General features: G+C 33.1%; 5 protein-coding genes across 16 annotated transcripts in view; 2 read left to right on the top strand and 3 right to left on the bottom strand.

Moving 5' to 3' along the window:
• The window catches only part of LOC132909833 (uncharacterized), a 123,582-nt gene extending 104,489 nt beyond the window's left edge, over nucleotides 1-19,093 (bottom strand). For all 12 annotated transcript variants that reach the window (XR_009658626.1, XR_009658623.1, XR_009658627.1 and 9 more), the window contains exon 1: nucleotides 18,509-19,093. Coding sequence is in view for 5 of the 12 variants with exons in the window: in XM_060964949.1 (XP_060820932.1) it covers nucleotides 18,509-18,553 (45 nt within the window). In the remaining 7 variants the exon portion in view is untranslated. The remainder of the gene's footprint in view (nucleotides 1-18,508) is intronic.
• The window catches only part of LOC132910002 (mucin-2-like), a 708,972-nt gene that overhangs the window by 167,720 nt on the left and 515,440 nt on the right, over nucleotides 1-25,812 (top strand). The window lies entirely within an intron of this gene.
• Nucleotides 2,994-18,454, bottom strand: LOC132909835 (uncharacterized). Its single transcript, XM_060964957.1, has 6 exons — nucleotides 17,706-18,454; nucleotides 16,673-16,799; nucleotides 15,503-15,655; nucleotides 14,566-14,743; nucleotides 14,082-14,219; nucleotides 2,994-3,223 (listed from the first exon to the last, which is right to left on the bottom strand). Exons 1-6 carry the CDS (start codon nucleotides 17,847-17,849, stop codon nucleotides 3,064-3,066), a joined length of 900 nt encoding a protein of 299 aa, XP_060820940.1. The 5' UTR covers nucleotides 17,850-18,454; the 3' UTR covers nucleotides 2,994-3,063.
• LOC132909837 (uncharacterized) lies at nucleotides 19,767-21,041 on the bottom strand. Its single transcript, XM_060964958.1, has one exon. It carries the CDS (start codon nucleotides 20,511-20,513, stop codon nucleotides 19,851-19,853), a length of 663 nt encoding a protein of 220 aa, XP_060820941.1. The 5' UTR covers nucleotides 20,514-21,041; the 3' UTR covers nucleotides 19,767-19,850.
• On the top strand, nucleotides 21,293-25,389 carry LOC132909838 (ubiquitin-conjugating enzyme E2-17 kDa). Its single transcript, XM_060964959.1, has 6 exons — nucleotides 21,293-21,459; nucleotides 23,346-23,409; nucleotides 23,731-23,762; nucleotides 24,308-24,385; nucleotides 24,464-24,569; nucleotides 24,685-25,389. The coding sequence occupies exons 1-6, from the start codon at nucleotides 21,436-21,438 to the stop codon at nucleotides 24,822-24,824; spliced, it is 444 nt and encodes a 147-aa protein (XP_060820942.1). The 5' UTR covers nucleotides 21,293-21,435; the 3' UTR covers nucleotides 24,825-25,389.

The raw sequence follows: 25,812 nt of genomic DNA on the forward strand, positions 1-25,812 counted from the left end.
CGTGAATACCATTCATTACGAATTAATTACAAACATGAATACTAGATAAGTCCGACAGATGCATTCATGTACGTATTCGCATGTAACAGATCTATGGAGATACTGAAATACTGATGCATCAAAAATTTCTCTGGATTGTGACAACGAAATAAATATTTGAGCAGATCGTAGCTATGAGACATCCTCTAACTCTATTCTAAATATTCGTAATAAATTAAAAAAATTCCAATTAGGTTTAACAATTACATGCGAGAATTAATTAAAATTGTAAACTCGTACAAATGGTGGCAATTAATAAACGCTAACTACGTTACAATTAGTACCAAGTGCAAAATTATGCGTTCCAGGAAACAAAAAATGTAGCCTGCTCCTTAATTTAATCTGAAAATTAAGACACGGTGCTTTTTTCGCTCCTTTGATGTAAAATTCCTCAGATTGTTCGCAAAAGATACGATTGTGGGCAACAGAATATTTGATAACTTGTATCAGATTACATTAAATCTGTTCTCTAGACAACTCTTATCGAACTCATTCTTTTGTGCGAAATTCTATTCTGCCGACACGTTCAATAATTACAGCCGCACTGCAACACATATTTTATCAACTAACCAGAACAGAGGATTATGAAATAAAACAAATACGCGTACATAATACGGAATCCTGGAAGATTCTGTTAAAATATATTTCAAAAGTTTCTTCGTTTGATATTACTTTTAGATAAGCGTTAGGAAAGAATTTAAAGAATTACTTAAATTAAAAAATTATTAGGTTAAGGAAAAACCTTTTTTTAATTCTTCTATAATCTCATTGTTTGATATCACGTTACTGTCACATATTAAAAGAAGTTAAAACTAATATTCTTCTTTTGTCGATAAAATTGCGCAATTTATATAAGACGAAATCAATTGACGAAGCGAGTTAGTGAAACCTACATCGACGAATTTACGTTTGTAAAAAGAGATTGATGAATAAAAACATTAACAGCTAGTTTACGTCACGAGTACAAACATTAATCACATGTATCTGTTGTACTAAAATTTTCACATACATATACGTCGGGTCCTCGGAAAACGGGGCGTGTAATGAGTGTTGCTGCGAGTTGTCCATAGTTGTCTTATACCAGATGATGTTTGTTTATGGGAATGTATTACAAAAGTTAACAAGTGATATCGATGATTGAGTGATCGAGATGTCGATGACGATGAATTTAGGTTCGATAACGAATACACGGTCAACGGGATAACAAGTGTGATTTTGAACTAGACGCACGTGTTCCCTGTACTAGTCGAACTTATCGAATTGCCTCTCAGTCCAAGTGGAACTGCCTTATATACTCCTCTCCGTATTCCTCAGGTCAATCCCTGTTTTTAAGGAGAATTATTTAATTACTTTATACCTCTGTTATGTACACGTGCCTCCTGTGACCGTGGCTACGTCCAGTGACCCATTATGTCACTTCGAGCCCACGCCTACTGTCATAAATCTCGGATAATCATAATTGACTTAACTCATGAACAGCTATTTATCAGTTTTATTGTTTAAATACGGCTATAATAAAAAGTTTGGACTAATGTATTGGGGACTTTCTCAAACATTCCGAAAAACAGGCTCCGGTGTTCTTTCATCTCCTACATATATATGCGTACATTTTTTAGGATTATTCACCGATACCTTTACCTTAACGTGTAACAGCTACTTCCTGTAGAATGTAACATAAAAGGTAAAAAACTAATGATCAAACCTGTGTCACAAATTATGATCCGATATCGTAATGACACTCTCCTGTCATTCATTATTTAAATAACATCGAGGCATTAACTTCGACATACATACGTGACTCCGCTTTAAATATATATTATCAGTCTCTGAAATCAATAATATACAACATGCTACGCAATAAATTACTTTTCACGAAGCTGTTTGACTATTTTCCATTTTTTGACAAATGCAAAAAATATAATACGTTAATAAATCGTATAGAAAATTTACTATTATGATTATTATATTAATATTTATTATTCTGACTTCTTAATTTATTTGAAAAGACACACAATTGTTACTTTACTACCTTTAAGAGAAATCTAAGTATATTTGTCTCCACGTATCTTCAACTTCATAAAAAGTTCGTTACAAGCAACATAATTACCGTGGAGAATTTATATATGTCTGCGATCATATATGAGTTACACGCAAGATTTTACGTCTCACCGGCGGAAATAACTTGTGCAAAGAACAGCAGAAACAATAAACAGGAAGGATTCGCGCAGAAAATGCGCAAATCTATCCAGACTAAACAGAAAAATTACATCTTTACACTAAAATACTGGTTCGGTTAACCGGTTCAATGTTACTGGTTTAATTCGGATAAAACTTTGTCTGCCATTCTTGATATGTGATATATCTTGCTAATAATATTATTGAATAATGCAATTTATTATCAAATACAGCATACTTTAAAAATAAAACATAAAAGATATAACCTAGCAAACACGAATATGGCACCTCGCTGGGGGTAGCCACCCACATGCTATATTTTATTTTTATTTTTTTTACCAATAAGATATAATACTTTACCGAATGTCCTTCAGGACAAATTGTAAAAACCAAAATAAACTAAAAAAAAAAAAAACTTTAAAAATAAAAAATGTATAGGTAATTCCATATAGGGAAATATAGATGAACGTGTAAAACTGTTTAATCTTTCTAATGATATTTTGCTATAGGCTACAATATTCAGAACTATAATCTGATCCCGTGGAACATTTATATATTCGGAAATTAATCGTTCAAATATTTACGTTCGTTTACTTAATTATTGCCTGCAATTATATAAGGAATAATAGAAAATATGCTATTTCGATAACCAGCAATATAAAATCTTTTTTAATGCATTGCGTGTTATCAGGATATTGTAGGAATGTGATATACATAACATAAATCATTAATAAAAGAAAGAAATTTTAAGAAATATATTAGATAATAAAAACACGTATACTAAAAAAAGAAAAGATTGTTTCTTTATTAAGTCTATCAAATTGAGAATTACGGTTTCAACAGCAAATGTTAGTATATAGTTGGTTCATCATCGTTGCGGCAAATTGGCTTGCGTATTACCCTGTCTACACTTAACATGCCGCTGAAAAACTGCGGCGTTACGTCCTGTCCTATTCTCTGATTACGTACTTCCAGATGATCGTTTCCCGACATGCTACTAATTTCACTCCTAAGATTCGATAAAAATGTATTATTACCATTGCTCATCGAGTGTAAAAAAAGAAAGAAGAAACTCTATTCAGACGATAGATTCGAAAAATTCAAGAAATAAATTAAAATAAATGGAAAGATTGGAACAAGATTTAAATACATAAATAATTCTAGAAATAAGATTTTAAAGATGTGGAGTTCCTTTTAATAAAAATATTTAAAAATATAGAAGAATATAGATGTACATATTTAACTTTTAAGAAATTCTATAATATAAATTCATATTTCTTTTATTACACGCCACCGTTTTGCACGGTTCGTTTACTGAAAAAATTTTCACTGATATTTATGTTTACTCTTTTGACTTCTTGCTGTAGCTTTTGCAATTTAACTACAACTCCAATTTTGATAGCATAGTATACAAGTTGTTTGAAATTTGTACGAACTTCCCACTGTGTTACGAATCAATAGATAAACAGATATTATAATCGTATTTCATTTTATGAGGAGATCGATATGAACTGTTCAATGTATAGAATGATTAATTATGAATACACGTTGAAAACTTGAATGTTTGCCAATTTGAATTTCTCAGCTGAGAAGTGTCCCCTTTTAATGAATAATGGGAGAAACGTGAAGCTATATCCTCCAAGAATTTCAATGGAACGGAAAGCAGAAATGTCCCGAAGCTATCGCATATGCGAAATTTATAGTTAACCTTATAAATCGTACAATAAATTTCGCATGACTGCAATGGAGGATATAGGGAGGTTCGCATAGGTGTCTATGTACCTCTTCCTGTATCGGTTTTATCGTACGTGCATATCTAACAATAAAGCATATTTTACGGTTTATTTGTCGCTCATATTGCCATAAATATTAGAAAATTTGCGCTCACATTATTTCATTACTGTTTTACGCTTTGGTAGAAAAATCGATAAATTCAAAAATAAAGAAAAATCAATAACCGATATTTATTTAATTATTAGAAATAATTTAATATGTATTATTCCTATTTTTAACTTTCAAATAACAAAATTACATGTTCCAATGTAATTAAATTATCCATCCTTGCAGCTCTATCATTCTTTAAAAATTTCAGAGTTTTCATGTATTATAGAACTTTGTCAAATAAAATTATTCACAAAGAATCTCGACAAAAAGATACAAAATTACATTTTACACTGAAATTACCGATTTTGGAAGCTACGCTAATTTAAACATTTTTTATTCGTTCTTATCATAAACTTTGTATAAACGCATTTTATTCTAAACTTTATTATAAGCTATTTCTCATAAAAATATATTTTCATAAGAAGCATTAAACTGTTATATTTTAACGGCCTCTATACACGCCATGTCTTATAGGCTTCTTAAATCAGTAATTCCGTTAAATTACTCAGAAACGCTGGTTTTATCCTACTTAACTCTCCAGCATCTGTGGCCAGCATCTATAAACCAAATAGGAAATCTCAGAAAGCTAAGAAAAGGATCTTCCAACGCAAAGCGCCTGAAACGTGGGATTTACCAACGAATTAATTACGACGACGATATTCCACAGCGAGAAACGTTCGTCATCGCGTAATACGATAGCGTGGGCATTTCCATAAGCGAGATTAGCGTTCGTGGACGACGATTGAACAGACTGGCCGGAAGGAAAGACGTTCGTCGTGGTTTTGTCTGGACTTTACGACGCGGTGCGTTGCGTGCGGATACGTGGAAGACCCGTAGGACGAGCACTTTTACTTTCCAAAGCGATAAGTAAAACCGTGCGTGACGCGCGTCACATACGAACATCTTCGCACACCACGGAAAACAGAGTCGGATGAACGCCTACGAACTACGAAACGAACGAACAACGTGGGTTCTCACTAAAAAATCCCTCGATGCGCATGCACGCATGCCCACCCACCTAATCATCGACGTATCGTGTGCTCACCTACATCACCTTGTAGCACGTACATATTAAGAAAATCGGAATAGAAGCTGTTTAATAAGCCCGAAAAAAAGACGTGTCAAAAAAGTGAACGTGAACGTGACTAAGAATAACGTTCACACCTTATAAGATTCGTAAAATTATGTATCAAAGAGGCAGACCGCATTCTCAAAGTTTTATGAATCGAGAGCCATATTTTCGAGAAAGATCATTTTTTGCAACTCGCTAAAAGATCGTACGAAGTGTAATCTCGAAAGTTGATTAAGAAGCAGTAGATAAATTGATATACTTCGATATACTTCGATATAAGAGAGAACTAGCATAGTAATTCTCATGTGATCCGATGACAATCGAATTCCTGACGAACGTGTAAACCCTCCTATTTTAACATTTAACGCGACACATTTGGAATCAACTCGCGATTCGCTGTGTAAAATTACGTAGAATTTTTACAATTTCATAGAATTATGGAATTTAGATGAGTGGAAAAATAGTAACGAAAAATTATCAAACGAATTCTGGATATTCCTTTTTCGTAAATACGATGCGAATTTGATAGAATTCAACGATGTAAATTAATTAAAGGAAATTTCTGTTCTTAGTAACCTAAAATCGAATTTTTCAATGACCACGTACGTATGTACTTGCCTACTTAGTAACGTTCTATTGATATAATTAAAATATATACGTAATATGTTAATGTAGTGATTAAAAAACAAGGTAATATATTGGAATAACGAATTATGTGTTTGATTGGTATCGAAGGCATAAATTGTTAAACCTTGGTATTCCACTGATGCCGCTATGTCGTATGCGAATTCTCATTTAATTTTATTTTCACTGATATGAAATGGAAGAAACGAAGAAAGTTACCGTATAAATAAAAATTCATAGACATTTAGAATTTTTCTCTTTTCGAAATGTAACTTTTGAATTTCAAAAATCTCCGCTGTAAAAGAATGCTGGAATTTCTGGCTAATCGTACCTAGAACTTCCGAGAATGCATGAGATTAACCTCCTCGTTTCCACGCTGATCGTATGGCTACATATTTAGAATTCTAAAGTAGAATATTACTTTCGTCTCGGAAACTAATCATAGGATTGAGAATAAGTTTTATTCTATTTGTAAGCCGTTCTTAGACATTTCTAAATGTCGAAATATTTGTACGAATTACTCGTTTATCATGAAACAGATAAAAAAAAAAATCCTAAATAAATGATGAAAGGGTGAATCAACCGTTTTGCTGATGACCTCTCCCGAGATTGGAAAATATATTAACATATATTTATACGCGTCTTCGTATAAAATATGACATGTATTTAATCAATGAATGAATAAAAGAATTGCACGCTACACTTCGTTATTAGCGTACGATCCTCACATCTATTACATGTACATACGAAATATAAAATTACACAGCAGTGTCTCCCATAAACAACGCTAACATAATATACGTTGATTTCTAAAAAAAAAATGAACATAACTCATCGGGGTAACATATAGCCCCTATCAATTTGCAACGTATAAATTATAGTAGCATTAAATTACAGCATCACTCCCTTAATCGACTAAAGAATGTCCACTTAATGAAGAATACATTTTTTAATTATCCGATAAATTGAATAATAAATCCTTCTATGCAGTACAATACGCTAATTTATATCGAATCATAAATATAATTATAAGTCCATAATAAACAAGAATTTTAATCTATATATACAGGCTATAAATATAGACTAAAATATTTTGCAGTAAATGCAATATCGATGCGCTGATAATTAGCCATTTCTCGAAGCTTACGTAAACTTGACATAATTAGAAATAAAATGCTCCTTTATTCTCAGTTAACGATTGATCATAAATCAAACACACGTGTACGCTTCATGGCGTACTATGAAACACGCGATTAAAGTTTGTAAGACACACCGTACGTGTGTATACATAATGTGACGAGAAAATTCCAGTAGCGAAACAACGAATCACGCAACTCGAGAATGTTAATTTCGTGTACCAATTCGGAACTCGTCTAACTACATCTATTAATCTTTAGCGATCTCATCTTAAAAAGTTAGATTCATCGCATCAAGGGTTTATGGCCAATAATTAATTCTATAATACCAAATGACAAACATTTCACGTTAATAAACTTCAACTTCGTCGATAGTAACACTGTCTTGTAACACGTTCACTGTATACGTCTTGAATCTGAGTCGGCGCTATAAATATGGTGAATTTAATAGAACTGCATATTGTAATTGAGCTAATTTTCTGCGATTTATAACGTTGGCACACACAAGTATAAAAACATAACTATTAATCGATTAAGCTTGTTTTCTTGATATATGTTCTCCATTTCCTGACAATCTGATGCTGCTGCTATTGTTTTCTTTAGATATAAAAAGAAACAATAAAAACTTTCCACAAATCGCCCTGCAATTACCGGAACTTTTTCAAATGTCCTACTTTTTGTTTTACAAATCTATTTAAATTTTTTAAAAACCCATTAAATGATTCTTTCGCGAATAGAACCTTTTCCAGAAACCGAAGTATTTCTCGACATATTTTCACTGCACACACGCATTGTGATACAGTTTAAATTCACACAGAATAATTATTCTAAATTTCATTAAAGTCACCCATATCTTCCACTCGCCTAAACCAACATCAAACAACTACAACAAACAGCCACGAAGATTTTAAAAGCAGGCACATAGTACAGAACAGAACATTGAAATAACACTCTTTTCTAAATCATTTAAAATCTGGTAATCATCGATCAACTGTTTCCAACATCGGTTACATTTTCACGTGTTACAACCTAATAACACAGACATTAATGAAAACCAGATCGCCAATGAACGCGTTAACCTCCTGCTTAATGACTTCCTAGACCATCAACGTATCTTGCCAATTCATCATCTCGCTATAACCACAGTTCCATCCAGATACTTGCCATCACGATTCGGCGCAGAACCCCGGTCGCGAGTTCCGCATTGGTTGCAGTCGGCAAAATTCTTAACTAGAATACGCGAGCCAGGATCACGAGACAGCGGTTAGCCGTTCGTTCTTCCGTAATCGAAAATTTTGCAAAGCTTATCGGCACGCCACAGTCGCCCGTACACGACTATATAACTACCCTGGTTCTCTATAACCGTACCACACAATCGACCGACCAACGAATCCATATTCCGTGCCAGGATGCACCTGCCTCCCTGACAAATCGCCAAAGTTATTCCAACGGCAAAGCACGATTTACCCCTTCATTAGAGTCGAAGAATCTGTAACGAGAAGTAGGTGGTCGGAAGGAGAAGCGAACTCGGCTCGTGTAACCGCAAGCACGCAGTTTTAAACGAGAGAAATTTCTCCGTTGCTCGAATTTCTGCTTGCATAATCAGTACCTACACGGAGAAAGTGAGGTTCTTTATCGGGAGACTGGTGCCCGGAGAATGTCAGCGTTTTGTCATTTGTTGCCCTTATACGGCATTTTTCATATACAGATACGTCTAGCACTGGCGAAGCGTGATAGCTTTGATACTTTGTTATTTCGGGTTATTTGACACTAAGACTGCAAAGATAGCCGAAATGAATAACGCGTAATATTTTGTAAGAATTATGGTATATCATAATATTATGTTATTTTATATCAGAATGTTCGTAGATTTGCTGTGGAACAGTTTGTGGAGTTCGAATGATTTGTTTGCAAAATATACAATTTGTACTGAGTTTTTGACTTTCTTCGAGAGAGAAATATCATTCACCCGTTGTATAACAAGTTTTGCATAATACTTTGTACCATGGTATTATCAGTAACCCTCTTAGCAACGATAACACGAAAATTATAGATTTACGCGCGACTAGGAACTCTAGCATAGACCTAGTTTTAATAGTCGGTTTAGCCTCACTACATTATCTGTCTGATTACTTTATCTTCGCAAGTGTACGTAAAAGCAATTACACGTCATACGATTTCGACAGCTGCTCCTACTGCTCCTATATTTGATTTTCTCCGATTTATTCAGTCTCACTGTCGATAAGCTTTGCGTACTCAACGTGTTAACAAATTAAATCGTAAAATCCTAGATAACACAAAATAAGGCAAAGCTGATATTCTTTCTTTCCCCTCATTCGTGCTCGTACAATGTTTCACGAAACACACAATACACGTTCTTCCCCGTGACCAGAGACAAAGAACTCTATAAATAACAGATGAAATTAATATTTCAATATGCATTACCCCACACGACTTTCTCAAATGAGGTGACCGATAGATACAAATGTACTTGGTGTACACAAGCGTACGAAACGAATGAGTCACGATCAGACGTAACCACGGCTCGGTCGAACGCAGCCTGTAATCAAATAGGATCTCCGTACGATCCAGTGAGCAAAACGCATACTCGTGAAAGTCTGGCACCTCGCGTTACTAGCAAAACTCGTTCAGTTACACTTCACTGTCTGAATATAATAAAGCCAATGCGTTTCGATAGAAACTGAATTCGTCCATACTGTCGATCGGTTTGCGCGTTGCAAAATCGAAAACACGAGGAAACGAGTTCACGTGCATACATCGTGAATCATTCTCTCCGTTAATTGCTCCTTCGACCGGTGAAAAGAAAGAATTCGGCCCAATGATCTGTACGATCCGAATAAAAGATGCATTGTATGGAAACAGAAACGGGTATCGATTCGTACAATAACAACCGACAAAGTTCCTTATTAAATAGATCGTCATTAAGTACAGGAAAAGGTTTTGTATCTTTCATTTTATACTATATTTCGTTACTTCAAGTGTGTACATACACGTACGTGTGAAAATGCTCATGAAAGTATTTCGACACTTATCCGCGATACTTATTATTCGATACTTTGATAGTAATTTAATTTTAGTTTAATTTATTTAATTTTAAATTGCAAGGTAGACAAATATATATATAATTGACGTGGTCGGTTGTAAAAATATGAATCTCATACAGATGTTGCGATATAAGAAGTAGTTTTGCAGTGGAGAAATAGAAGAAATAAAACACGATACGTAGTTGAGATTTTGTTGCAATGCAGAATAATAGCGAATGTATGAAACGAACGATGCTCCATCCAGGATGTCAAGTTTCTAATGATCCTGTAACTCCTTCCTTATTGCATTCGGAAGCAGATTAATTGTAATTTCATATTTTCATTACGCGTTACACGGTTGATTCGATCAGTCAAATTGTAAATCAGGAAACCAAAGGAGAAATGGTACGCTACATGAAAATCGATTGGCTCGGCTCCATACCGCGGCGTAACGATGGTAGAATAGATGCAATGTTTCCTTCGTGAAATCACCTCGACAAATCATTTCACTTCGTGCAAGGATCTTAGATTTCCTTTCCATTGCCTTTCATACGCCAGACGTGCTTTTGACTTCTCCTACTTTTATTCTATCCTCAACTAGAAACGTCTGGACAATTTGTTCCTTATAGATTGTACAGATTGATCAAAATAACTAGAAATGTACAGTTTTAATTAAACGCCAAATGGACATGTAACATCTACAATTAGTACTTAACCGGTATTTATAATTAATACTTGATACGTAGTATGCTAAATCTCTTGAACAAACGACTGATCCTCTAACACAGTTCTTTCTATGTATTATAATTGACGTTCCACCACAATACGGTTTAATCTATGTATTTTTTCTCTATATTCAAAATTAGAAATAACTTCTACAAAAAAAATTAATTATACGTTTTACATCTGTTCCCTTATTATCTTTCTCGTTTAAACCGATCCGATAGTGGCTCGGCTAGACAAATATGTACAAATTCTATTAGTTTTCAGTTATTGAAAAAATATATATTCTTACTGCAATACGCGCTAGAACTTGTGCAAAACACTACACGTTTAACTGCTCTACTTTTAAATTATGTGAAGATTAGATAAGAAATGTAGAGATCGAAAGCAGAGTAAATAGCATATGCATTGTAAACTGTTCCTTTTTCCCCTTTTTTCTTTTTTTTTCTTTTTTTTTTTTAGAACGACAGACTTAAAAATTTAAGAGAATAGCAAGTGTGCCACCGTTAGAATGATCCGAGTGGTTCGCAGAATTTGATGACATTATGTTAATCGGACCTACGAAAGCATAACTGGAACTAACAATGAATTGCACCTCGAATAGGGTTAATCTGGTTTACGGAACCGTGCGCTGTTACTTGAGGAAAATCGAAAAAATACCAGGAAATGTAGGATAATGGGTCTTTTAAGAACAGAAAATATATGCTTATTCTTTTGTTGATTCGATGCATATAAATATAAATTATTTCTAGCCTGAATTATTACTTAAAAGGAGGAATGAATCACGTATATCAACGTCATTAAAATACAATGAAACAATAAAGATAAACGACCAGAATCAAGTACAAAGTGGCAGTCTTTATTTATTACTGAAGATGCATGTAGAAGTTTGTAGAATATCGTGTTCCTATTGTGTGTTATATAAAACATCTTGAAATTTCAGTAGTGTTGTAACGAAGATATTGGCAACACTTGAAATCAATCGGAAAATGAATATAGAAATTACAGAATATTTACTGTGAACATACGTTCGATAAAAAATTAGGATACAGCAAGAACAGATATCATAAGAATATATTAAATGTTAAAAATGCTTCTACTGAATATTACGGCCTATTAATACAATGGTGTTTAAACAGCATCTTTGTGATCTATACGATACTTGCACTAAATATCTCGTAGTTTCTATGTACACTCTTAGATTTTTCTCCAACTGTACCGATACAATCATGATTATCGAGCCTCGTTACAGCGCTATTCGAACTTCAAAATGTTTCGTATAAAATACGCAATATATTCGCAAAAGCCTTCTAAAGATATTCGAATACTTTCGTGAGCCACTATAGGTACACGTTAGCGACTGGCTGTTCCAGTATTCAAAAATCAGTGAAAAATTAAGGAAATAATTTTCACTACAGATCAACTTTCATTTGCACAATTTTTTTCTACGAACTTTTATTTTCTAATCCCAAATATACCGCTAACCAATTTCGAACGAAAAAAATTCGCGTCACAGACCAATCGCCTCTTAAAGTTCACTCGTCTGTGTCGTTCGGCTCGGTTAATAAGAGTAAAGACGATCTACCGGTTGAAACTGTTTCCGACGATGCGACGTTCTACCGAGAGTATCGGCAACGTTCAACGAATGCAAACCGACCACAATAACGATACCGTTACCAATTTTTTAGCGCGGTTAGCACGCGAATAGGTTTACCGAGGAGAGCCGCACGATGCGCCACAATCTTCCACTCGATAGTCATGCCACTCCGCGTAGTTATACACTCGATATCCTTGCGCTTCGGCGTGCCCTGCGGCTTGCGAGTGCGCTACGAAACATGCGCACGCGAAAACCAAAGCAAAACAAGAAAATATTGCGCGTGCAACGTGTTTCACCGCAAATATTAGATCGAGTAACGAGCTCGGATCAATTTTAAAGGGACGCGCGCGTTTCGCACACCAGATGTGCTGTTGATGATCAGCGATAATTAATGATAGTTAGATAAAGTGATTCGAGGCTTGAAATGTTATTGTATGTTTATGTGAAAGGAAATAAAAATAAATTTATGTGAAAAATATTCGATTCGTTTTCACGTGTTGCACGTGTGCACCACAATTTCGGAGTCACCCTATTCATCGCTTACTGCCTGCCTCAGTATCGAACCAGTCGCTATACAGAACTCATGGTAGATTGAAAATCATAATAGCGCAAGTCAAGAATTTCAGAACCTGAATACAGTTACGTATTTTAACTTCAAAGTTTATCGTTGGTTTTATGATCAATTAAATTATTCTCTGCCACTATACATCTTTATAACTTGAAGAAATATAATCAACGTTTTGTGATAATAAACGCAGAACGCTATTTTATGGAAACTAAGCAGTGAACTGACCTACACCATTATGCTTCTTAGCTATATATTATCTGCATATATTATACATCAACATTCAAATACATGGAATTTGTTATCTATAGTTAATAAATAATGCTACACGCGCACATACACACATATATATAGTAGATATAACGAAGTTAATACCTAAATAATTCATTTAATTTTCAACACACCACGTTCGATTATAACACGCTCTCACGCTATCAAGTAAGTAGTCTCGAGCGCATCGGAAATTCGTGAGGCCATTCGACGTTAAGCAACGCGACACGAGTCACCGAGTTACAACACAACCTCGAAACGGCACCCGCAACTAATTAATGCGTTTCGCGTGCAGTTTCAGTGTATCGAGATGTTGGAACGTTAACTTCGACAAAATCTACCTGTAATTATATTCCAAAGGAAAATGAAATTTCTTAGAAGTTTTAAGAGAAAAGTAGATAAAATTAACAATTTCTAATCCTACTAATTTCCTTCAAAATAGCTTCGTCTTTGTAATTATTATCGTCTTAAACACATAATAGCTTATATACAATAAATCATTATTCAACAATACAGATACAAATGTGAAATCTATAAAAGGACGATGCAAATCTAACATTTTGCAAATTTCTTGCAACAAAGAGAAATGATAGTGTAGAAATTAACATTCTGGATAAAAATGTCTGCAATTGTAACATGTAACGTAGAAAACAAATGATTCTTATTACAATTTCTGGCTAAAGCAATTAAGACACTGATAAGATAACATGTTTCCGGCCAATTTAATTACACGATTTGTGTCTTTATTGTTTGTAGATTATAATATCTGTTTATAATGAGAAACGATTAAACGTTGGTATTATTTTATGTCGAGGTCAGAAATGCTAATGGCATAGGTTCAAGAAACGAAGGAAGCTCGCGTTTGGAACCTCACGACGCGGATTAAATAATCGATCGAACTCGGACTATCGTTTAAATCACACTGTAATTTTCGAGTTCACAAAACGCTTACCCGATCGTACTCGATCCACTAAATCCACTTTCACCGTTTACGGTGCTCTGCAGATAAAGCTCGTGACGATCTTCACTCTGAATATAGACCAACGGAACGCTTCGAGTCTCTTGATCTCTAAGCCTTTCCGCTTGCGATCTAAAGAATACAAATATTGTAGTCCTTCTGAACGCGATGTTTACACGGTTCAGTGGCATCTCAAACTTTATGGCAATTCGCAGAATACTCGAAAACCTGAACTACTTTTCTTTGAAATAAAAAACAAAATATAAGTACACTGTTCAAAACCCCTTTTAGTCAAATTGAACTGTTCGAGAATTGAGCATTTCGGGGCAGAATTTTTCTCAGTCTTCAGAGGGAACATTTCTCTAATTAATTATTGTTAATAGAAATACTATTCTTTTTCGAATGCTTTTGTGAAAAACATATAGGACATTAAAGTTTGGTTGCAGTTTTATCGTTGGTTAATGATTATCGAATTTACCCGATCTGCGAAGACAAGGCTTCCCTAAACTGCAAAATGTTCCTCGCCGCGGCAGCGTCGCGGTTCAGTACACTCACAAAAACTCCATTTGTAGTCATCGCTTCGGTGGTGGTCACAGAATTTGAAATCGTTTGAACAGGTTGAGTTTGTGCTACTGTAGCGACCGCCGGGTATTCGCCTGCAAGGAAGCCCGACTAAATTTCATGACGCACGAATCGATGAACTTTATATCGTACTCGATTTCCAAGTCGTATAAGCCGTGATGGAAAGAGAATTAGAAAAGAAGGAAACATGAGAGAAATTCATTTAAGTGGAAATGATGGTCACTAATCTCGAAATGTAAAAAGATTACGAGACAAACGAACATTGAAAAGAAAACATATATGTATGGATTAATGCGTTTATGTATGCCGTGTCAATTTTTGTTTTGCTTAAAAAATGAAGAATGATAATTTGTTAAATAAACGCGAAACGCAATTGAAATTGTATTTACGTGCGATGTATGTAAAAATGTGTGTTATAATTTTATATATTTTATATAGACGCATTTGTACAACAGCTCATTCAGTATATTTTGTAATCTTATGAATTTAACTGAAATTTATCCAATAAATTCTAGAATATCTACGTGTTATACAGAATAAATATCGAACAATGTAATTTGACGATGAATTCTTCCGAGAATGTTTTATTGAAAATAAATCAATACATCGACGATCTTTCAATAAATTCATTATGGTTGCTTTCTTCTCGAATATAGAAAACATCTACAATATATTTCCGTAGTAACCTAATAAAAGCAGAATAACAAAAGAATAAAAGCCATAAGGGAGCTAATGTATGAATCATTAAACACAAAAATCTCTATAGGAGAATCAATAAACCCGCATGAGGGGGTCAACCCTACTCTACCATCGTAATCAACGATTGAAAATACTTGTATTGTCGTCCGTGTGCACGGTGGAGGTGGAAGGTCCTTCAGGATTCGAAGGGTCACTGGGAGTTTCGTACCACCTTGTTTCGACCACATGACTTTCCGGCCAGTCGACCGAATCCCTGTCTGCCGGTATATCCTGTTCATTGATCGACACTAACAAATTGCAACTCGTCAACAGTTTTATACAGGTAGATATAAACACGACAACTATCAATATTTAATTTTATATCGATAAATGAATTTCCAGACAGAAATTTTCAATTTTGAAATGACACTGAGTAGCAAAGATCGTGAAAGTACTCGCTTATATGCGGAACACACAGTTATCATTAATAAATTGAATGACTATAGGATGTGGAGAAAGAGAAATTGAATAATAGTCGTTGCTTTATTAACGCACGCTATTTAGTGATTAATTTCAATAGTATTAGTTTGTTACTATAGACATATTATTTTGATATTGTTAAATCGTGTTTATTAAAACTGTACGCTGGGTGTGTCCTATAAATTAACGTGAATTATTCCGAATGAATTATTTTATGGTAAAAATTGTAAAAATTGTGACAGTATCGCCTTTAATGTATTTTTGATACTGTAATAGAGTATCTATTTATATGACGAATAAAATATTTCTTACGGGAAAAGTTCTCCACATATCTATAACGATAACAAATAAAGCAACCCCTAATGATAATCCGAAAACGTTTCAATTTACCTGAAGATAGATATCAAAGATAAGATCCTATGCAATTTTAATATGACGTTTAAATGATGTAAAAATAAAAATAAAGAAACTAGTTGAGGACATTTTCCACAAGATCTTCGTTGTCTTCACACGCATAACAAGAAAGAGTTTAACTAAAACTTTCTACCTACTTGTGTAAACTTAAGTTCCATGCAAAGGATATTAAAGTCTAGAAAAGAAAATATAAGTTTTATATTTTAAGAAATATAAAAACAGGCCGCCTGCAAGAAGACAACATTTAACTTATCATAAAATTTTGTTTGATTGTTAATTTAAACTAAAGATTAAATGCTTTACGAAGAAGAGGAACGAAAGCTTTGCCGTCCATGGAAGATAAATTCTTTTATGGAATACGCTTAGGTTAACGACCAAATATAATAATAATTTACCACTCGAGACTTCTAGCATCACGTGAGTTAACATACTTTCCGTGATTTCGGATACTTCAGAAGCGCCATCGATCATTTCCCTCTCAGATTCGAGTTTTCCTCCATTTTTCAATCTTATCAAACGTTTCAGGTAGGAAGCGGCATTCGGTAGCTTCAATCTGATCTGTTCGTTATGATCGCTAAACGAGGTTTCGTTGAAAAGCAAAACGAAATGTCGCGGCACGTGAGACATTCAAATTGTTAAATAAATATAAATGCTCAAAAACATTTTGTTTACCCGAAAATTATACAAGCCGGAACGAGAAATTAAATTAAACCAAATTAACAAGTGCATGCAACAGAACAGTTCGTTCGCAATTTTTTTATTATGCGAATGTTATTAGTGATTACTGATTTAACATTTGGATACGGATGATATTTCTACATTTGCTGCTTTGTACATTAATATAACTTATATGGATATTTTACTTTCTAATAGAATCTTGCATAGAGATAATTATTTTTCATAAACTTAACCAAGTAGTAACGTTAATATTGAAATAAAATTATTAAATACATTTTTCGATGCGACCTTAGATATGGAATTATTTAATGATAAAAATAAATAAGACTAATAACTTGAATAAATAACACTTTCTTTGCTAGTTAATCTAAACGGCATTCGAATTTGTAAATAAATTATTACAGACCGATTATATTAAATTTCTCTTTAAAAATACTCACAATACAGTATAACAAATATAAGGCAGCAAATTAAGAAAATCACATACACATATGTATAATTAATAAAATAATTTAAAGATATCGTACATTTATAATAAAATAAAATAATACAAAAGTAAAACATATAAACTGGAAACATTCTTAAAGATAAATAATAGCTTTGTACTTAAGTAACCGAACTACAAACGATATTATAATAAATTCATAAAAGATTACGACTAATGCAAACAAGGTTAAAGTACATTCGCAAAAAGGAGAATTATTTATTTATAAGAATATCAAATTTATTAAAAGTAAACATAGAATTTTCTGAGTGTCAAGCATCCAAGTTTAAGGTCTCACTCACCTTCTTGGTTATGTTACTCACGATAGACAGACTCATATCTTTAATACGTTTGTCAATGGAACTCTGCGAGCATAATTCCCCCCCGTTGTTCGCCATGGAGGCGTTATTTTCCGCCACGTTTTCCGATGATGGCCCATCACTCATAGTGAAAGTCAAAAAATCCACGAAGAGGTACACGAAAACTAGGCGTAGACCTTGTTACTTGTCAATTTTCACATCGTGCGATTTGACATTACCCGTCGGTTTTTATCGACCGTCACTTTTTCGTTGACATCACCTTCGATGTTTTCCTTCGCTCTGATTACAACTTCAACATTTAAATAGCAATCGGTGAATTGCTATGTTACAAGACACTATCTCATGTATGTACTTTCAAACGAAACTAACCAAAAAAAAAAGTCGTGGTACATCGAGTTACGTATATTATACACGAGTGATATCTTATTATGCACTGTTTCGCCTAAATTTCACGTGATTATGACAGTTTGTATCAAACGAGCCTATACGACATTACCAAGAAGTAACTATCACTATTATCTATATCAGCAACAGAGTATAATTTCTGTCGAATTGTATCAAACGCATTCATTTCCAAAACATCTACGGTAGATAAATTTTTCAGTACAGAATATTATTTAGGAAAAATGAAAAAGAAAATGCTTCAGGTTATCGAAAGAAATTAACAATTTGGAGTACATACATACTCGATTGGGAGGACATGGCGATGCAGGAAGCAGTGGTTACCGGACACATTGTGTCACCGTGCAATTATCACGAAAAATGACAAGCGATAATTCACCTACCTGATAAGTGTAAGGTGTACAAGGAACGTAAAATTCTCTGCTCATAATAATCGAAGCTCGGAACGGTTGTAAAATCCAGCTGACGAATCTTGTGCAAGTGTCAAAATGCCGGTGGCGCCATCTTGAACTCGTCTGGAGTCGAGGTCGTCAAGCTGTCACGAGGAAAAATTCACGATTTCTCTCAAGTATAAGTGCCATTTTTGTGTTTTCCTCGTGAAGATCTAATCACGTTAGCTTAATCGAGCCTGTACACTTCCATGCGAACTTCAAAACGTTACGAGGAACTCGATCACATGCGTTGTCAAATCACAGTACAAGTCACCAACACACAATACACATTTCACGCTGCTATTAGAATAAGCGGAGCTATTAAATTCATCACAATGCTCTCGACTGGACGGTATCGTTACAGATGCTTGAAAAGTCAAGTGGTAAATCCCTGTTCGCTGTTCAAAACTTCTCGCGGTACATTTATGCGATCAGAATTACGGCATTATACCACCTTACTACGCCATTTTCATGTGCAGCTGTCGACTTAACTACAATACGAACAAACCACCGTTCGCGTCCACTGGCAAGTGCCGACTGCCGCCAATCACGAACATCAAGCAAATAATAATCATGGCTATCCAACGTTTCGTTACACTAGCGCCATCAGGCAACTTATGTATTTGAATCGCAACTTGACTTCCGTCGGTAATGTATGTATGTCGGTAATGTAAATGACGACAAATTTTTTTACCTTTGTTAACAGTCTTTATGTGTATACTATTTTGTATTTATCAACATATATAAACAAAGCAAGAAAAAATGTACACATATTTGATAAAAATATTATTTTTATTCTGTATCAATACATTATATGTATTTCCGTATGGTGATATAAACCACGTGTTAAACGTCTTCGATCAGTTAAAAATAAACCTAATGAGAAAGATTCCGAACGACCTTGTAGTTGTAAGGACTTGCGCAATCTGATATATACTTTTTATACGTATACGTATATTGTACGTATATAAATTTCTAAATATGGGATAATTCCTAGAAGTTAATCTCCGAGTTTTTGATTTATATGTATGTGTATTAATTTTTAGAATCCTATAAAATATATAGCGTAATTTATAATATGAAATAATTTCATTGTACTTCTTGAAACTAGATAAATTTTTCATAATATAAAAATTTCTACCGAAATTCGACAAATTTGATGTATTTTTAAAGAAAATATGGAACATTAAAAGTAAATAAAACCAAAGTATTTAAAAAATATAACCTAATAAAAGTTTATATTTCAGTATTTTATCGGAAATGTATAAATTATTTACAACTTGTAAAATTCATTCTACAATTTGCATCCAACACTGACACAACAGCATTTAATACCCTTCGTGCCTACTAATGAGCGAGGTGGATACTTTGAAGATGGATGTTTCTTCTTTTGTGATTCGATCACTATATTTCGCGGTATTAAAATGTCATTCCATGGAATTTCGACATCGTCAGTAACGCAAGCTTCTTCCTGCACTGGCTGTATATCCATTGGCTTCTCGAGTACAAGATCACTCCATGGTATTTCTAATGTAGAATCACAACTATCGGGGCTGTCTTGTTTTGATGGTAAGGTTTCCGTAATAATCAAATCTTTCCATGGTAAAAGCATAGTTCCCAGAGATTCTTTTTCCACTGGTTCTTTGTCAACATCTGTGTCATCTGTTTGTCCATTACGATCGTTCAAAGGAGTTAACGAAACTTCTTGACGAATTTTCATGCCGGCTGCTGGTAACGCGATATCCTTCCATGGCAATTCAATCTTCGAATCGCACAATATAGACACATCTGAAAATTCTTTGCGTAAGTCCCTTAAATACGGTTCATGCCACATTTCCTCCTCTGGATTATATACGAATGTTTGTCTCTTCCTTTTGCATTGATCTCTCCGTTGTTGCCTGTGCAACTTTTGTTGAATGCATGTACAACCTGCTATTTTTCTTTTATTGTCAGTCATAATGATAGGATATTGTGAAATATATGTATTTCACATTCAATAATATTAAGATGTGTATTGATATTTCAATATGACTTGTTAATTTTATCTATCTTATCTAACCTAGTGTTATAATTGGGATCAACGTAGTTTGTTTTGTTTTGCCATATACATCATTATTAATCAGGTATATATATGTATGTAGTGAGAAAAATATTTTCTTGGAACAGGTGATGTCATACTTAGATAAACACACGAAGTGTATAATTTATATAGTAATTAACAATTTTTCCCCCATTTATCTTCTTTGTATTTCGGTTTAATTGTTCCGAAATATAGATTTAATTATTTTAGGTTAGTTACTATACCTCTTAAGAAAGGAAACGGCCTAACTTGATAACTGAATAGGATATATTTCAAATTTATATGATCATTGTTAAACTGATGTAAATACTTAGAATTAGTATCAAAGGCAATGTATATATACACATATATAGTACAATATATACAGTACATAAATACTAAAAGCAGAATTCGTTTAATCACGCGTATTGGCCAATCATTTGTACCTCTCATCACGACATCTACCGAGAAATGATAGTATAATGTTAAAAATCCACTAGTTGCCGATAAAAGGAAATCCGTGAAGTCTCTGGCTTAATTTCACAATAAAAGGTGTAAAAGAAAACATAATAATATTATTTTGTATTAAAATGTTTCCACTATAAAATTTATCTGTTAAAATAATCATAAGTACAATCACAAATACTTTGGTTAAATATGGAGGAGAAGGTGCAAAAATAGCTGACGGATACTGATTTGACCAACGTGGTAAGGCTACGTTTAGAAGGCAGCCATCTTGCAATCCCTAATCAAAGATCTTCGGCTAGCGGCTATCGCTGTCTGATTTTCAGCCGGTTAATATCAATATACAGTTCGACAAATGGCTTTAAAACGAATTAATAAGGTACGTGAATGATCAGAGGTGTTCATATTGTACAAAGACAATCGGTTGTTGATGTGATGTGTGTCGAATGCGGTTGAACGCCCTTAACGATTTTGGAGTGAAGCAATGTGAGCCAGCATTGAAAATCATGTTGGCTTTTCCCCTTTTTTTGCATTCTTCGGTTGTGCTTTGATTTACTTGCGTACCCGTTTATGTCGACATAGTGCATTACGCACGTTGCACAGTGCCACTTTGTGCCAGTGGACGTAGCTACGGTGACAGTGAAAATCTGAAAAAATTTTAAGTGGCTAGCCGATAAATTGCCGGAAGTAACGTAAAACCGTGCATTACATACATCTATGTATACATATATGTTTACTCATATATACATATATGCATGAAACTATAGATAACATAGAAATTATGAAAATTTCATTAGAGCATTCATATTCCATTTGTGGATAGAAATAGCATTAGAAATTTTCTAAGTGATCCATCACTTATTTGTACCATAGCTCAATATAATTTTCACCATGTGACTGTAGCACACATTAGTTGGATAAAGTGAATCATTTAGAGATTGATATACTTTTTGTAATGCCTACCAACAATTTGACCTCTCAGTTGTTATAATATTTTTTAACCGAACCATTATTCACTGTGGCAGGACAAAAAATAGAAAGTTCTGGATGCATTGTTCTATGAGTAATCATATAATATATTGTAATCATAATGAGTAATCATATTGAGTACAAAGTGATATGTCATTTATTTCCTTAGCTTTGATTCTGTAACCATATGCTTATTACGATTATTTGTGTAACAAGTTCTTCAGGTATTTAAATCCGTAGTCGTACTTTGTTTTATCATATCATTAGGTAGTATTCATTTGAATTAATCCTCCTAATTGTTATAACTTCACTATAACTTTATGGCTATATTTTAATATCTGTATTGATACTTTACATTATTTTATCTTATATTATAATACTACTATTATAGTATCTTTGGATGATAATCTTGTGTATAAAGAAGTTCAAGTTTTTCAAAGTATATGATATAAATGATTAAATTATATTGTATATTTATGGATTGTATATTATATAAAATCTTCTAATTTATTTGATTCTTATAATATGTACAGGTATACAGGCTGTTTCACTTTTATCCCATCAAGTAATGTCACTATATTCTATGATTAAAAATAAGAAAAAAGATGTTATATAAACATAGGATTGTACATGTCTTATTACAAAGTTAGAATAAAGATGCCAAATTTATAAATGACTGAATTTTCTTTGTTGGTTGATCTGAATTCTCATGGTTAACCATGTTTACTAAAGTTCTTGTTCAAAGTTTTGTCTGTTCTTGTAAATACTAAATTGACCTATGAGGTTGTTCCATACAAAATCAAACAAGAAACCAGTTATTTATAATTTTGGTATCTTTGTTATAACTTTGTAATTGAGCATTTATAACTATGTTTATATAACATTTTTGTCTTATTTTTAATCATAGAACGTGCTGACACCATTTGGCAGCATAAAAATGAAACATCCTGTATACATGTATGTAAGAATGTTCTAGAATACTTTGTTTACACATGTTTCACATATAATCTATACATCTATAGATATATACATCGTAGAACTCAAAATTTCATCATGCACTGTATGAAGATTATGTTATTAGTAGAATGTATTATTTTCCGAAAATAATTAGTTTAAAAAATAAAAAATTCTTCAACATGAAAACAAAGAATAAGTAGAATAAGTTATATATTAGAAATATGAATTATTATATATAAAATACGAATTATTTGTAATTATAACTTTATTTATATTTTATACGCATATTCCTCAGAGAAACTCTTTATTTATGTTATTAAAATTTATTGGTATATTTAGGAACTTCAGGACCTTGGTAGAGATCCACCTGCGCAATGCTCCGCTGGTCCTGTGGGAGACGATTGTAAGTTCTTTGATAGTATTTGTTTCTGCATGTGCTTCAACTAGAAATTGGCAAATAATAATTTGCCTGCATCACTAGTATAAATGTTATCATACTTTATCTGAAAGCACATTGTTGCATTTGTTTTTCTAAAAGATATATATTAATTATTATCAAAGGTAACTGGAGTTATTTTTTCATTACTTTTGCTCATTTTTACAAACTATATAATTTTTTGATGTTGCTATAATTATATATTAATTGTTCTTTAATTTTTATGATGATCAATTATGATTTGTAGTGAACTGTAATTTATACATCTAATCGTGTAATTGATTTCAGTATTCCATTGGCAAGCAACTATTATGGGACCAGTAAGTATATAATGATCTTAATACTATTTCTGAATTAATTAGATTAATATTTATTAACTTAAAAATACATACTCTCTTAGAATTATTAATGAACATATAAATATAATTTGTGAGTATTATTTTCAAGTATCTTCGCTTTCACTCTGATACTTAAAGGTAACTTCTAAAATAATGAAACCCATATTATGCTACTTATGACTAACAATTCTACTTAAAAATATAAAACTTAATGCATGTTATCTTTACTATGATGATCCAACAAGATTTTATGAATCACCTCTAATTCTGTTAAGTCATATCATCCTATTATAATATGATAGTTGTATAATATACTTATTATTTGGTTTTTGCATTTAGAATAATTATGTTTACTACTTTTTATTAATATTAATATTGCAAACTAATTCATAATTTAACTTTATTAAATATAATTTAAATAAAATCTTTTATTATGAATATAAATAAAAGCTACACTATATATGTTCAAATTATTTACAATTAAATACTATCACATAATTAGGAGTTATTTTTAATGTTATTTTCAGCCTGACAGTCCATACCAAGGAGGAGTGTTTTTCCTTACAATTCATTTCCCCACAGATTATCCATTCAAACCACCCAAGGTATGTTAATTACTTTTTCAATAACTTCTTCCATAACAATATACAAGAGGCATATTAATTCTTTATGTATATATGCAGGTTGCTTTTACAACCAGAATTTATCATCCAAATATCAACAGTAATGGAAGTATTTGTTTGGACATTTTAAGATCGCAATGGTCCCCAGCACTTACCATATCAAAGGGTATGTACAAACTTTTGAACACAATGTGAACATAAAACTAATGAAATAAAATTTTCATGAAACCTAAAGTTTTAAGATAGTCTTTAAGAGAGAAAATTCTTTGTTGCTTTTTTAGTCTTACTATCAATATGCTCCTTGCTCTGCGATCCAAATCCAGATGACCCGCTGGTACCAGAGATAGCAAGGTTATATAAAACTGACAGGGAGAAGTATAATGAATTGGCACGTGAATGGACGCGCAAGTATGCCATGTGATGCGCCAATCTCCGTTGACTTCAACATCCAAAAGCCACCAACAAGCAGCCCCAGCCTATTGCCACTTATGCATCAGCACCGATTGAAATTAGCTATGGCTCGTCTACTTTAAAACTTAAGCCAATACTCGGGCTCGAAGAATGCTCAGACAAACGTGATCAAACTGAAGTTCCCTTCGTCCCGAGAGGCCTGCGAATATTGAGACGTTGCCACAATGGCAATTGAGGCAATTTAAAAGGTGGTCACATAACATTATATATATATATATATATAAATCAGGAAAAACAGAAACATGTCCGCTTTGATTTTCATAAATAAAAATGGAAGTAAAATATAGGAGAGTGAAAGTAGGATTTGTATTTGAATTTAATAGTTTAATTTTTAATTATTGTGCTTATAATATCGTAATATTATATACCTACTTTCTCAGTGAAATGAAAACTTTGAACTGACAGTACATCTATTGTTAGTTTTAACGCAGGTGAGCAATGTTTGCCCGTCCCTTGGAACGATACGGTCACTTTTTTGTAAGACTGGGCTATATATAAATACTACTGAAACTATACCTGTATGTTTTGTTCAATTATTAAAATTCCTTACCTATCTAACAAATTCTACGAGTAACTCGAAATTTATGGTTTGGTTCCTGTGTGTGTGTAGCAATTTAATTATGCATATCGTTAATCGATAAATTGGACTATACATTTTGAAGTAATTCAACATATGCAAAATAAAAAAGTTTTGGTGACTTAACTGACCGCGACATAAGTACCTGCCGTTCGTGGGCCCGTGCGATATTAATATCAATCAAAGGCATTCACTATTTCTTATGACGTGAAATCGACATCGTTTGGCTTTATTTAGGTATAAAAAATGTAGTTATCGATGTCACTATTTATCGATAAATGATGAAAGCGAAATACGTTTTATTTGAATTCTTACTAAAACATATTACGAAATAATTAAGAAATGTTTTAATGAGCCCTAG

This window comes from Bombus pascuorum, chromosome 8 (genome assembly GCF_905332965.1).
Source record: "Bombus pascuorum chromosome 8, iyBomPasc1.1, whole genome shotgun sequence".
Classification (NCBI taxonomy): domain Eukaryota; kingdom Metazoa; phylum Arthropoda; class Insecta; order Hymenoptera; family Apidae; genus Bombus; species Bombus pascuorum.